General features: G+C 41.7%; 1 protein-coding gene across 6 annotated transcripts in view; it reads right to left on the bottom strand.

The window, feature by feature from the left end:
- The window catches only part of MLLT10 (MLLT10 histone lysine methyltransferase DOT1L cofactor), a 112,547-nt gene that overhangs the window by 51,994 nt on the left and 45,624 nt on the right, over positions 1 to 14,929 (bottom strand). For 5 of the 6 annotated variants that reach the window (XM_035129304.2, XM_035129306.2, XM_035129307.2 and 2 more), the window contains one exon: positions 6,708 to 6,803. The exons of the other annotated variant lie outside the window; for it this stretch is intronic. In XM_035129304.2, coding sequence (XP_034985195.2) covers positions 6,708 to 6,803 — 96 coding nt within the window. The remainder of the gene's footprint in view (positions 1 to 6,707; positions 6,804 to 14,929) is intronic. 6 annotated transcript variants of the gene reach the window in all.

The raw sequence follows: 14,929 nt of genomic DNA, 5'->3' as shown, positions 1-14,929 counted from the left end.
GAGATAGAGGCCTCCTATTTCTTGAGAAATAGTCCCATGGACTGCAAGAAGATCAAACCTATCCATTCTTAAGGAAATCAGCCCTGAGTTCTCACTGGAAGGACAGATCGTGAAGCTGAGGCTCCAATACTTTGGCCACCTCATGAGAAGAGAAGAATCCTTGGAAAAGACCCTGATGTTGGGAAAGATGGAGGGCACAAGGAGAAGGGGACGACAGAGGAAGAGATGGTTGAACAGTGTTCTCGAAGCTACGAACATGAGTTTGACCAAACTGCGGGAGGAAGTGGAAGACAGGAGTGCCTGGCGTGCTATGGTCCATGGGGTCACGAAGAGTCGGACACGACTAAACGACTAAACAACAACAAATTTCTTTTAACAGCCTGCTGTGCTGACACACTCTCCTGCTCAACCTAGAGTTGGTCTCATTTCTAAGGGAGATGACAGAAGCCCCACCTTAGGGATTTCCACCATTCCTCTCTCTGCTTTCAAATCTGGGACAGGCATGTATTAGAGGGAGAATGAAGGGCATTCATACCTTGCACAGTTCAAGTGGCAGCTGTTATTGCAAGTCTGGCCTCCCAAATGAGTACGGATGGCAGTGGAACTACCTTTTTTTTTCTAATGCTGGACTTCTGCTAAGCTGAGTTCTGCAAACCTTCTACAAACCTGAGTTCCCCTGTGTTCTGGTGCCTCTCATGTGTGGGTGGGGTGCCATTTTGATTCTATATATATCAGCATTCATCCCATGAAATAAAGGGAATGGTTTCCTTAAACCAAATGAAACCCAGCTGAATCCAAGGGCAAATTTAGAAGTGATAAATCCCAACAAAGCACAATCAGTATAATTCAAAAGGGTGACATTTTGTTATATACTTTGGAAATGCAATATAAACTGTCACCTAAAAGATTAGCTCTGGCCAGTTTTCTCAGGTGCTCTTTACACTTACTGCACATTTTTCTACAAACATAATTCAGTACTCCTAGAAGCTGTCAGCATGCGATAGCGGCCGCACCCCAGGAACTGCTTTGACTGGCTGGTTAAATCAAGTGAGGGTAGCTTATGGGTTTCAAAAATTCAAACCCTTGCTGAGTTAGGGACTTCCCCTGGATGCAAAGACAGGCTCCAGCGGATTGAGCGGATGAGACCAAGAGTGGGTCCAACAGTCAAGAAAGTGGTTTCTGAATGTGCTGTAGCAGGCATGTCCAAATTTGGCCCTCCAGCTGTTTTGGGACTACAATTCCCACCATCCCTGACCACTGGTCCTGTTAGCTATGGATGATGGGAGTTGTAGTCCCAAAACAGCTGGAGGGCCAAGTTTGGCCATGCCTGCTGTAGAGGGATGTAAGGGGCAGATGGGGCTTCTCAACCTGGCGGGGGGGGGGGGGTAGCCCATCAAGAAGAAGGAAAATTCTGATCCTAAACATACTAAACACTACACCAATCCCAAGTGGAATCCCTAAGAGGGTTCAATGGCGCCTTGTACGCCTCCTTCCAGCAACTCCTACAGCCAAGCTGGTGCCAAACGTGGTCCAAAGGAAAGCAGAGCAATACATCAGTGAGGCTGAGATGGGGGCATTGCCCTTTGGGCAGCCCAAGACCTCCATATATACTGCTCAGGCTTGCGCCTCGGGGAGGTCACTTCTGTGATGCTAACACAGCAAACTTAACACGTTATGAGTTACCAACACAGCAGGTGCTGTGATTCTCCAGCAGTTTGACTTTGCTCCTGGAGATGCACTTCATTGTCTCTCAAGACAGACGGATGCCAACAAGTATTTGAAGATGTTGTACATTATACATTGCTTAGAATCAGAGTAGCTGAACAAATGCATGCTTTTAGATGCCCTTGACATATGAGGTGAAGCTAATAGGAAACCAGAGGCCTTTTACAGCAAAGATGCCATGTCTCCTCAGACAGGCTCACCTGTGGCTATTTTGCTATCCTTTGGAGCCAGGAAAAAGTCTTTATGTTCTCCAAGACCTTTTAAAGACTGTTTTAATCTGCTGCATTTAATTGCTGACATTTTTATTGCCTGTCTTATTCTAGTTTTGTATTGCATTTTGTTTTTATTCTGAGTGTCTATCTTTTTAAATAAAGTTGTGGACCATTGTTTATTTTAGGCGTCTTGTGAGGTAAGCAGATTCAGTTGTGACTAATTATAAACCACCTTCTATTTTATAATAGGTTTATAAACCTAACCAATTGTGGCAAAATTCCATAAAGCCTTAGAAGTGACAAATTAAAGCTTAGCATTCCAGAAAAGGGAGCGGGATGCGGGGGGGGGGGCGCTTACTGACTGAAACCTAGTTGAAGTGCCTTTATAATTACAACTCATCTTTCTCAGACACTTTCCTGGGACATTTTAAGAATCTGGCCCATATGCCTTGAGAAATTAAATGGCTCTTTAGGGAAACCTGCTCTGCCTTGAGAAAGAAGACCACAAAGGAAGATCACAAGCTCTTATTTGGAGTATTCTACACCAGCATCTTCACTATTCCCAAATGAGGTATTGCATTTTCTCATCCATATTCCACCTTTTTCAGGAGAAAAAGCCAACAAGCAAATAGAGTCGGACACGACTAAACGACTAAACAACAACAACAAATATTGCAATTAACATGTATAGTTATTTTTATTTGATGCAACAGCTGGCCGAGGTGGAAGGTGGGATAAAGATGGGGACCTCAGCATGCCGAAAAGAGTGGTTGACCTTCTAACCACTGTAATAAGCCCCCAAACCTCTCCACCTCAGGCTGTCATTGGTGTCAAGAACAGGCTCCCCATTGAGACAATCATCAGCTTCAGGGACATGATTTTTGTCAGGACCATGATGGGGGAAGCATTAACTCCTCTCCCTGTGTGCCATGGCCCCAATCCCAATTACTCCCATCCTAAACAGTTCTTTAAAATAAAGGAACAAGATTCATCCAATGAAAGCACACAACACGTAACTTGCCCAGCTTCAAGATACAATTCCAGAACAGAACTTGTATCCCTGGTTAAAAGTCTCTACCAAACATGCTTGTAGTAGTTATAATTCAGTATATTTTAATTCTTGCATTATGGAATGTGATCCAGGATCCAGTAGTTTGCCCTTCATACTATGCCAGTAATTGCCACAGTGCTGAGCTACACCATAAGCCCAAATATCTTTGCTTGATTCTATTTTTTTCTCTCTCTCTAGTGTCAAATACCAAACACTACTTCTGAGATTTTTATTCTTTTTTGCTGCTGCTGCTATAGTACTGATATAGGACTACAGTATGTTAAAAGAGAAACCACCAGCTGTATGTTGAACAAAAGAAAATAGTGCCATTTTATTAAACCATTACCAAGGTACTTGTAAAATAGTGGAGTGTTTGAGAGTCTCTGAATTGGCTATTATCTCTCCAGAAACATTTTTTTAACCAATTGGTAGGGAGAAATGCAAAAAAAACGCAACTGTGTAAGTGCATTCACATCTGAATCCTGGAATCTCATCTACATAAATTATAGAACTGTCAACCAGCAAAAGATTCTAAAACTTAGGAATTTTCAGTTACAAAAGGAAGGTCAGTGTTGGAACTTGCTGCTTTGACATGAGGAATGCCAGGTCTTTCTTTCTAAAAGGACAAGGCCATGAGGAGAGAAAATACTGGTGATTAAGATAGTCAGGTGACTACATTACAGACTAGTTTGATGAAAACTTATAAAAAAGTGGGGAAAATAGTACCCAATGTTTTAATCTATTTTCTCTACACCACTTGAGAGAGAAGTATCTGAATCTGCCCCTTGGGTATCATTGGAGTAGGAAACCCTCATATGGGTATAATTTCCAGCTATACTTCTGCTTATATTACAGATTTGTTCAAACAACATGGGGTGTTGGAAACAGAAAGCTAACTCCACAGCCATGAAATCTAGAAACACATTTTGCAAACAAAAACATAAATTTAAGCCTACCGACTACATAAAAAAAAACCTTCAAATGATAGGAGCTCCATATGAGCTAAAGCACCAAAGGGGGAAAAAATCTCTTAATGTTCCTTTTATATGTAAGTCACAGAACTTGCATAGAAACAAGATCCTTGGGTGAGAGATAGGAACACATTTTACATACAAAACCATGCCCAAATGCCAAGATTTCTGCTGATTCTCTTGCAAAGATTTTATTTTTAAAAAATCTGGAAGCAAAAAATTATTTTAGATATCATCTTTGCATAAAGACCACCAGGTTATGGGGACAGTAATGTACACTTCTTTTAGCAAAGAGGGGGTGGGTACAATAACCAAAATGATACTTAGCCTACTGGATAAAATGTCTGTCAAAGTGGAAGGTGTATGGCGAGGTCACATAAGCACCTGTAGACCACGGGTGTCAAACACAAGGCCCGCGGGCCAAATCCGGCCCGCCAGACCTCGTCATGTGGCCCACCGAGCACCCCAGCCAGCAGGACCCAGCACCGGGACCTTGCTGCTGAAGTGCCGCGCCGACAAACAGCTGGGGCCGGGGGGGGGTTAGAAAGGCGGCTGGAGCAGCGCTGCGTGGAGCGCCCCAAGCCACAGCAGGAGAAGGAGGAGGCAGCTTGCCGGGCCAGCGCACGGCAGCACCGCACGGAGAGTCCCGAGCCTCTGCGACGCAGCAGTGCTCTGTAGCACTTTGAATCCTTCTCCTCCTGCCACGGCTCGGCTCCTGGAAACGGCTGCTGCTGCTGCTGCTGAAGCACAGACAAAGCACCCAGCAGCGCCGCGTGGAAGAGGAGGAGGATTCAAAGTGCTACAGAGCACTGCTGCGTCCCAGAGGCTCGGGACTCTCCGTGCGGTGCTGCCAGGCACTGACCCGGCAAGCCGCCTCCTCCTCCTCTTGCCTCACCTCCTCCTGCTCAGCCTCATGAACGTGAGCTCAGCAGCGGCTCAGCCTCACGAACGTGCAACTCTGAGACTTTACACACTTCTCCTAAAACGGACAACCGCTGCCTCACGCTGCACGGGAAATGCTTTTTGCCCCTGGGTCCCTTCGCGCTCTTTTCTGGCGCTGAATCAAGGCGGCGACCCCCCCTCCCTTTCTTTCTTCCTCTCTCTCGTTCTTATTCTTTCTTTCCCTCTCCTTCCTTCCTTCTTTCTCCCTTTCCGTCTTCTCTCCCTCTTTCTTTTTCTTTCCTTCTTTATTCCCTTCCTTATTTCCTACTCTTCTTTCTCTCCCCTCTTTCCTTCCTTCCTCTCTCCCTCCCACTCCCTCTTTTCTTCCTTCCTTCCTTCCTTCCTTCCTTCCTCCCCTCCCCTCCCCTCCCCTCTCTCTCCCTCTCCTCAGAAACATAGGATGCTGCTTTATACTTCTGGCCCTTAAACCCTGGAACCAGGAAAGCAGCTCCAGTGAGTCAACCTCAGCCAGTCCCTTTGGTGAAGGGTGGTGGCTCACTGGCAGAACATCTGTCCTGCATGCAGAAGGACCCCAGCATCTCCAGGTACTAGTAGCTCTGCAAAGGTCCTGCATGAAACCCTAGCGAGCCTCCACCACCCAGTGCAGTTACCAAAAATCATTTTTCAATAAATTGTACAATAATTGTACATTTGAATATCTACTTGCCATTATTCTGACTATGTTTCTGCTTTCAGAGCTAGTTATTACTTACATTATTACAAAAAATAGTAATAATTGAATGCAGTGACAATAATTTATGATAATAAAGAGTGGACACATAGTCCTACAGATACAACCGGCCCTTTGAGGGTGACCAAACTGCTGATGTGGCCCCCGATGAATTTGAGTTTGACACCCCTGCTGTACACTAAGGACAGGAACTCTACAGCATCAAAAATATAGCCCAGAAAGGCAGTGATCTGAGTCCAATAATCTGTGAGTTCTATCTAGTGTTAGTCATATGTAAAGTAGACCAATTAACATCGATTTCAGTGGGTCTACTCTTAACAGAAATTAGTTGGAAAACTCCCAATGACTTTTGGGGTTGAGACCATACTTCCTACTCTCCTTCTTTTCTTTTTGCTGTAGAGGTGTCTAGAACACCCAGCTGGTTACTTTTTTGTGAGATCGGTTTGAGTTATTGCAGCCTCAGAATGTGGGCAGGAAGGTTGTGTGCGGGTCAAACCAAAAACATGTTATCTTGTCCCTTGCCCATCATGGCCTGTGAGATCTAGTCAGCAGGGACTGACTGGGTGGGTTCACAAGGCAGTTAATGCCTGTGGAGACAGTGGTGTCTGTTGCCTTGAAAGAGGCCATATCACACCTCCTCCCTAGGATGGATTTACTGCCCAACACTTACTGTTTCTCTGATACTGCATAATTGAACCAGCTAACTGAACAAATACATATTGTTTCATGTATTTTAACTGATTCAATTGTGGAGATTTCAACAGACCAAACCATGATACTTACTGGAAAACTGATTAAAAGTGAGAATATGAAACTTTTGAAATAATTGAGGTTATTCTACTATATTTATTTATGTAAGCAGCAGAGAACTTTAGCAGAATAGTAATATAGAATCAGTGATATCCCATTTTTTAGAAAACATGTACATTTCAAAAATCAAGTTTGTTATATTACAAATACCTAATAGCACAGCTGTTTGTTCAGAGGGACTGCTAGTCATCAATAGGGGTTCTCTGTGATAAGCAATTTAGCAACAGCAGAATTCCTCACTCCATAAAACATACACCAAGAATATAAATGTCATTCTAAAGAAGATGTAGGAAAAGCTCACTTACTTTCTCTGTAGTTACTGTTAGAGAAGGAACCAGAGACGGTGAGGATTCTGATTGCTTCTTGTGTTTTTGTTTATGTTTATCCTTTTCTTTATATTTCTAACAAAGCATGAAAGCAAAATAAAATGCAACATCAGGTTTATGCAAAATGATTTTTTGTCATTTAAATTGTGTTAATATGAACTGCTACTAAAATTAATAAAGGGTTGTATCCAACAGAAGTCATCTCATTCACATAAAGACTTCTGCAATGGAACCTGACCTCCCTTCTCCTCTGTGTTCCCAAAAGACACACCCCAAAAACTGAGTTGTGGGGAAACTCCAGAAGATATCTGGGCCGGGGCAGGAGAGGGGAGAAGTCCTTGCACCAACAAGACAACTCTGTTGGATACAGCCCTCAGTGTTTCTGATGTATAAGAAACTATTAATGTTTTATTGTAGTGTAATAAATGCAAAGTAGTATTGTTAATAAAGAAGGTATAAAAAAATGTTGTCCATTTTTCCTAAGAACATGATTTTACATCACATCATAAAACAGATATCCACACATCTTTTGCTTGGCTTGCTAGTCATCTTTCATTTGTGGTTGCCACCATCCACCCAGCTCCAACTTCTCTAGCATGTTCAGAGCACTTGGAAGAGGGTCAATATTTTATTCCACCTCCTGCAGGTCTTCAGAGAATGCAAGCAGCAGCATGAATATTACTTCTTCCCCAATGCTTGTAGTTAGGAAGTGGGGAAGTGGGATGTGTCTGTTTTCCTTTACTATGATTTTACAGAGGGAAGTGAAACGAAGCACCCTCTCCTTCATATTTGCAGAGAATCCACTTGCCAGAGGGTTGGTACTTGTCACTGGCAAAATGAGGATTTTGGCATAATCTGCTCTTATGCTTTATTTTGCATTTATATACTTTTTGAGCAATTTTTGCTGGAAAGGCAATAAATTATATCATTCAATAAAGTATCTGAAAAACATGGACATAGGAATGCAAAAAGAAAACTAAGGTTCCGGATGAAATCCTTCTAAAAAATATTTTCTGTTGAAATGTACATGTTTAATAATCAAATATCATTCGACCAATAAGAGTGAGCACAAAACTTCAGCAGCTATTACAACCAAAATAAAAAACCAACAATATGCACATATCAACTATATGTGTTCCAACAATTTTCATTAGCAGTTTTAATCACTCCTGTGCCTCTTTACAAAGTCCCTAACTTCCGAGCCAATCTCCACTGCAGATGGTATGCAGTAAGCCACCTAGGAGTAATATAAATCCTGAGTTTTTCCACTTTTTATTTCCCTCCCTTAGCAGAGCACAGCTTGTGCAAAAGAGCCAAGGAGGAGGGTGTGTGTGTGTGTATCAGTCTTTACTTGTTTTCCCACCTGGGCAAGAGTGAGTGAGAAGTGGGTGAAGAAGGCATCACAGGGAGTATGATAGCTCTTCCATCCTCAGCTCTTCTTGTCTGGAGGTCAGGGGAACCAAGCAGAAGGTGAAGCAGCAGCCCCAAGCAAGAGATGAGAAGATAATCCTGTCTCTGCTGTTCCAGCAGCAACCAAACCACTCTGCCCCTTTATATTATTGCAAATGGTTCTTCCTTCCTCGGAAGCAATTCAATGAGCCACAAGAGGGATGCCAGTACCATTAGCTACAGAAAACACCCTCACTTGCTACTCTGCACTCTGTCGCCCTGCCAGATAGCCATCACCAGGAAACAGTGTAATAATGGATTTATTGGAGGAGATATAGATGGGCAGCTTTATTTAGAGGAAAGGCAGAGAGAGAATAATCTCAATTGGGCAATCTTGTTTTGATACATGAATGCTCCCTCTCCCCCCCAAAAAAACAGGTAAATGAGCATAGTATCTGACAGAATTAACACTAGTTGCAGAATGAAAGCTAAATATTTATGCCTATGCTCTCTCTTTTTGTATTTATTTTTTTCTGTTGCTGTAAAAAAAAACCTTTTTAAAATCATAGTCTTCCTTAGAAATATGCTTTTTTAAAAAATGTACTGTTCTGTTTTAATATTTATTACATTCACATGTGTAATATTATTTACATACCATAGGCGTACTCTCAGGTAAATTCATACAGCATTGCAGTCTTAATTAACGTTTCTTAAAACTGGGTTGCCATCTTTAAAAAGACCATCTTTTAAAAACTACTAATATTAATCACTAATCCAGACAGAATCAGTAAGCAGCACTTTCTTAAGCATAGTTAAGAGACCAGAGTATATATTTTGTTGCTGCATATATAGAGTATATATTTTGTTGCTGCAGCCAAACAATTTCCTTCCAATTTCTTAATGATTGTTAACGGATTGCCAGCATGATCTGCAGAAAAGCTAAAAGTGTCTGTTGTTGTGCTACACTGTAATAAAACACTGCAAATTACCATCAGTTATTTTTAAACAAATAGACTGCAGTGGTGCTATCCTATACACATTTACTCTGCAGTCAAACTACATGATATTTAATTCTGAGTAGACTTGTATAGGATTGTACTGTTATACTGTTTGAAATCATTATTTTATTTAAAACTGAGGGAAAGCTTTACTTCCCCTTCTCTCTCCAAAAAAACACATTACCACCTATCATTTGGACATTAAAAAGTCATAGTAACTAATTAAAAATAAAGGTATTCGTTCTGCAAGCTCAGAGGAGTAAGATGTGATATATCTTTAAAACATGCAGAAGAGTTGTGCCAACTGTGGAAACATTTATTGATAGAATTCAGTAACTGAACCAAATCGTGAAAATAGTACATAAAGTACTACTAGAAAATGGCACAAATGTCTAGCTGAATGCTGAGGTACAAAGTATATAAAGGTAAAGGGACCCCTGACCATTAGGTCCAGTCGTGACCGACTCTGGGGTTGCGGCACTCATCTCGCGTTATTGGCCGAGGGAGCCGGCGTACAGCTTCCAGGTCATGTGGCCAGCATGACAAAGCCGCTTCTGGCGAACCAGAGCAGCACACGGAAACGCCGTTTACCTTCCCGCTGTAGCGGTACCTATTTATCTACTTGCACTTTGACGTGCTTTCGAACTGCTAGGTTGGCAGTATATAAAGTATATAAAAGGTAAAGGTAAAGGGACCCCTGACCATTAGGTCCAGTCGTGACCGACTCTGGGGTTGCGCGCTCATCTCGCATTATTGGCCGAGGGAGCCGGCGTTTGTCCGAAGACAGCTTCCAGGTCATGTGGCCAGCATGACAAAGCTGCTTCTGGCGAACCAGAGCAGCACATGGAAACGCCGTTTACCTTCCCGCTGTAGCGGTTCCTATTTATCTACTTGCATTTTGACGTGCTTTCGAACTGCTAGGTTGGCAGGAGCTGGGACCAAGCAATGGGAGCTCACCCCATCACAGGGATTCGAACCGCCGACCTTCTGATCGGCAAGCCCTAGGCTCAGTGGTTTAACCACAGCGCCACCTGGGTCCATTATATATATAAAGTATATAATGGACTGTAAAACTGCTTTCCTGATAAGGACAATAAAAACAATAAACAAATCAAGATCAAGGGAATAATGCATGTTATAATATAAACACAATAACCCAAGATTACAACTACCCAATCTTAAAAACTGAACATTACACAAGAATATGTTTTAAACATGGATGAATGAATTTTCACATTTATTTACAAATTCAGCAATAACATTTGCAAAGACAGGAAAACAACTTGGCATGGTCTATAGCAGGCATAGGCAACCTTGGCTCTCCAGATGGTTTGGAACTACAACTCCCATGATCCCTGACCACTGGCCTTGTTAGCTAGAGATCATGTGAGTTGTAGTTCCAAAACATCTGGAGAGCCAAGGTTGCCTATGCCTGGTCCATAGGAATCATTTACCGGTAGTTTATTTAAAAGAGAAGTAAATACTCCCAATGCTGTATGCATTTGACTGGCATGATGTATTCACATAGCTTATTCATCTCGAATTTAGGGAGGTGGGGAAGTGCCTTAGATTGACTTCCTGCAAAATTACAGATCAAAAGTAAATACTTTCAAAAAAGCTCAAAGCAAAAGAAATGAAAAGTAAACTAGAGGACAGGTACAAGAGGTAGACACATTGAGCTGTTTCATGTCTAATGCCAAATCACATCTTGGCAGTACATGAATGAGCTCTGTACTCAGGTACTCTGCTTCTTGGTTTGATCAAACCACAGTTTGCCATTATATCCAAACTGGCAAACTAGGACTGCAATCCTAATTGAAGTGGAATGCACAATGGAGGATTGACAAAGAGGGGAAGTGGATGGGCACAAGGCTTCTTCCCATAGCTCCAAAGCATTATGGGTATAATTATGGGTATAATTTGCAGCTGTTGGTGTTACATGTGAACCAAACCATATGTGGAAGACAGAAGGCAATCCGTTAATATTAACAGATTTGTTTTGCTCAGTCAACATATAAATGATAAACTAAGAATTAGATATCATTGGCAGCTTCAGTGCTCAAGATTTCAAATTCCATCAGCATTAATTTAAGAAACACTAGTGGGGAAAATCTATTCATCTGCTCAAAACAATTTATGATTGTCCATATTATGGTTGAAGCATAAACTCCTATCTCAACAGATCCTACCAATTTCAGCAATTTGTATAGAAACTGTCTTTGAAGACGCTGAGCACTCTTTTGGAACTAAAGAGAAAAGGCTATTAGAGACTTCTACTGACACTTTAGAATTATCAGTAAAGAATGCCAGTTTTTAAGCTGGCAAAGAATTAGTGCAGCTAAACACAATCTATATATGAGAGTGCCAAACATTTGCAATTGCAATAATATAAGACAAAAAGAATAATTATGTCAACTCTTTCTATATACTCTGTTACACAAACCTTAACTATCAGAAGATAAATTCCATCCGCAAAGTAACTAGAGCAGGCATGTCCAACAGGTAGATCATGATCTACCAGTAGATCACAGCATGTCTGTGGTAGATCACTGGTAGATCATTGGCTCCCCACAAAGAAGCTGAACAACTCTGGCTCCCCTAAAAAAAGCTCAACATTTTACCTCTTCCCTGAAAAAACTCAACCCCGAGCCCCCCCCCAATGGGCCTTCCTCCTTACTAAAAAAGCTCAATAACTTTGACCTGAACCCCCAAAAAGGGGGTAGATCACTGCCAGTTTTTAACTCTGTGATCGCAGTCTCTTGGGAGTTGGCCACCCCTGAACTAGAGAATCACATTTCCGCAATCCTAATTGAAAAGAGATTTCAGTCTCCAGTATTATTCTTAAATATATATAGAACAGTAACTCTAAATATGGCAGTTGTAGATGTTCAGGGCTGAAATACAGTGACTATTCCAAGGTCACCATATAAGCTTCATAGCTGAATGTGGGTTTACACCTGGGTCTCCTCCATGCCAGCTCAGCAGCACTCTAAGCACTACAGCACCCTGTCATGCAAAAGTGTAGACACAGACACACAGTAATCACTTCCCATATATTGAAGCTACCCCATGGTTAAAAAAAAAGTTATGTGCTAATTATCCAGCATACAGTTATATAAGTTCACAGGAGAAATTGAAAAAGGATTGTCTTTCTCTCAAAGACAGAGAATTGTTGCAGGCAGTGCTATTTTTCTAGCAAAAAAAGATGTCAGAACTCACCATGAATGCCTCCATAGTTCTCTTATAATGGCAGTAGTGCCCACTTGAGAGATGCTGGTGAGTTCCAGTTGAAAAAAGCCCTGGTTGCAGGTTTGGTTCAGGCATTATTCTGATTGATTATCAAACCATGTTTCAGTGATTAGAACACATCCTAGCTTTGTGTGCTCCTCATTACCGCTTCTCCCTGTCCAAGCATATTTTTCCGCCCTTTGTGGCAATTTAACCAGAAGATTTTCAAGGCTAAAGAAGCAATCAAGGGAGATTTATAATTTATGAGCTTCTCTAGCTTTCTCTACCCAGCATCTTATATCATGATGTTGTAACTGGTATAAATATAGTAACTACTAACCACCACTGGTTCTCAAACTAAACTAAAGAAACTAGGCTTATATCCTGGTTTAATTTATCATAGTTTTATTGCTTGAGAGCAAACTTTTGTTAGCAGTAGGGTAGCTGTGGTTATGCTGGTTCAGATAGCCCAGACATCCCCAAACTGCAGCCCTCCAGATGTTTTGGCCTACAACTCCCATGATCCCTAGCTAACAGAACCAGTGGTCAGGGATGATGGGAAATGTAGTCCAAAACATCTGGAGGGGCGAAGTTTGGGAATGCCCGAGATAGCCCAATGAATCACAGTCATTGCTAAACAGTGAAAGGCAGTGAAAGAAGTAAATGAGTCCAAACGGGAACAGGAAGTGCAAGCCTGCAGAGCGTTCCCAACCGATGAAGCATAATTTGGTAATACTGTAACAGGATATCTGAATGCCACAGTCTAGGCAAATGTTGCAAATTGTGATTTGAAGAACCAAAACACTTAACTGTGTTGCTACATCCAATGTAACAACAAAGTTACATAATAGCCAGTAGTATTAGAAATAATAAATAATGGTTTTCTAGACATTTATTCCAGAGGACTAGCTATGTTACTTGGTTTTAGCAAAAGCAATTTCTGCCAGTATGCTTTTTTCTATTACTGTATACTTCATGTGACTAGACTTCATCATATGCAGATTATATTGTAGTGTTTTAACCTCAAAGTTGTGGAAACAACTGAAGCCACCGCAGGATTCAACAGGAAGGTGAAAAGTAATAGGTCAGGATTCACCTAACACACCCTGTCAGTGACAGTCCTTCTCCTGCACATGCACACAAAATTGGCTCTGGGGAGGTCTGGAGGACCCCCATAACAGTGTGGGGACTGTTTGTAAAAGCATGACACTGAATTCCACCCATTGCCTTCTATTCAGGCTGTTGCAGTAGAAATGTGTTTCCTACAATCTCTTCCTATGGAAGGGCAATTTAATCAGAATCATCTCAAGGCTAAACAAGCAAGGCTTATGAATTATGGGTCTCCCTGGCTTTTCCTAACCAAGTGCATGACGATTCTGCTCCAGAGATAAAATATAAAAACTACAGCTAGTTGTAGTGCTAGCAAAATGGCAGAGCATGATACTCAAGTGTCACTATCCCCAGATACTTCCTTTGGACTATGTGGAAGACAGGAATGTTGGCAGAAAGCAAGTAGTTGTGTGAAGAGGGGGCTCTGGCAGCTCCTCCTCCTCCTTCTGTAATTCTTTCCCTAAGCCACTGTCCTACATACCATCCCTGCATAGACATATCAGCTGAAGCACACTGAAAACAATCAAAACCAAGTAAGAAAACCCAAGCCACACGTTCCAAAAACTCAGACTAAGTACATACTGTACATAATATCTCAAATTTTATGACTAATCAATATTGGAATGGCTCCTGGTTCTATGTTCATAATTCCCAACATATATTTGAATAACTGAATAATCCAGGGTGGGGTGAGGGTTGGGGGAGATAAGACTCACTCTTATTCTAAACATGTAGTTTAACATACAGTTTCTTAGGCTAAAACATACATTATATGTGCATTAAGTCATTTGGAAAGCACAGCACACAGTCGAAGGAAAGGTCACCAAGTTAACCTAAATACAGACAGCTGAGAACATAACTGATCCACCGAGCCATTTCCAACTGAGATCAGCAGAGGGAAAGTCTGTAGACTGTGTGGCATAGGAAGAGACTTCTTTTCCAGTAAAGACAGGCTGTTGTTCTACAGTTGTATCAGTTTGTCACAAAGGTTACCATGAAGTTCACCCTGTGCTATCTTCCCAGTGTCCAGCAATCCTGCAAGCTACCTATATCTCATAGGACAGACCATCCAGGTTTTTCACCAAACTGAAAGGGTCACATGAACTCTCAAAAGGCCATCAGACTACAACTATTAAGTCTAGTTTATTTCCTACCAACTACTAGCTCATTACAGAATAACCATACTTAACTGGCTCAGAGAAGCATGTTATGGGGTTTTTTTTCAAGCTTTTGAAAAACAGCAGTAGCAGTAAGCTGCTGTCTTGTTTCCATTTATAGTGTACAGCATATTTGAATTTGAGTAGAGGAAGTATGCCTCCTACCACAATGCAGCTCCCTCCTATGTGTGCAGCTGGCAGGCATAGTAAACCTTGTATGTGGTGATATAAGGGTGGGAAACATAAAGTACAAGTAACCACACAAATACAATCTATTCTGTGTGGCTCAGTTTTCCTTTCCAATGCTATGTAAGATCCC

Source organism: Zootoca vivipara, chromosome 12, assembly GCF_963506605.1.
Source record: "Zootoca vivipara chromosome 12, rZooViv1.1, whole genome shotgun sequence".
NCBI lineage: Eukaryota > Metazoa > Chordata > Lepidosauria > Squamata > Lacertidae > Zootoca > Zootoca vivipara.
The sequence above is the reverse complement of the archived record's forward strand: the minus strand, read 5'-3'. Positions and strand labels throughout refer to the sequence as shown.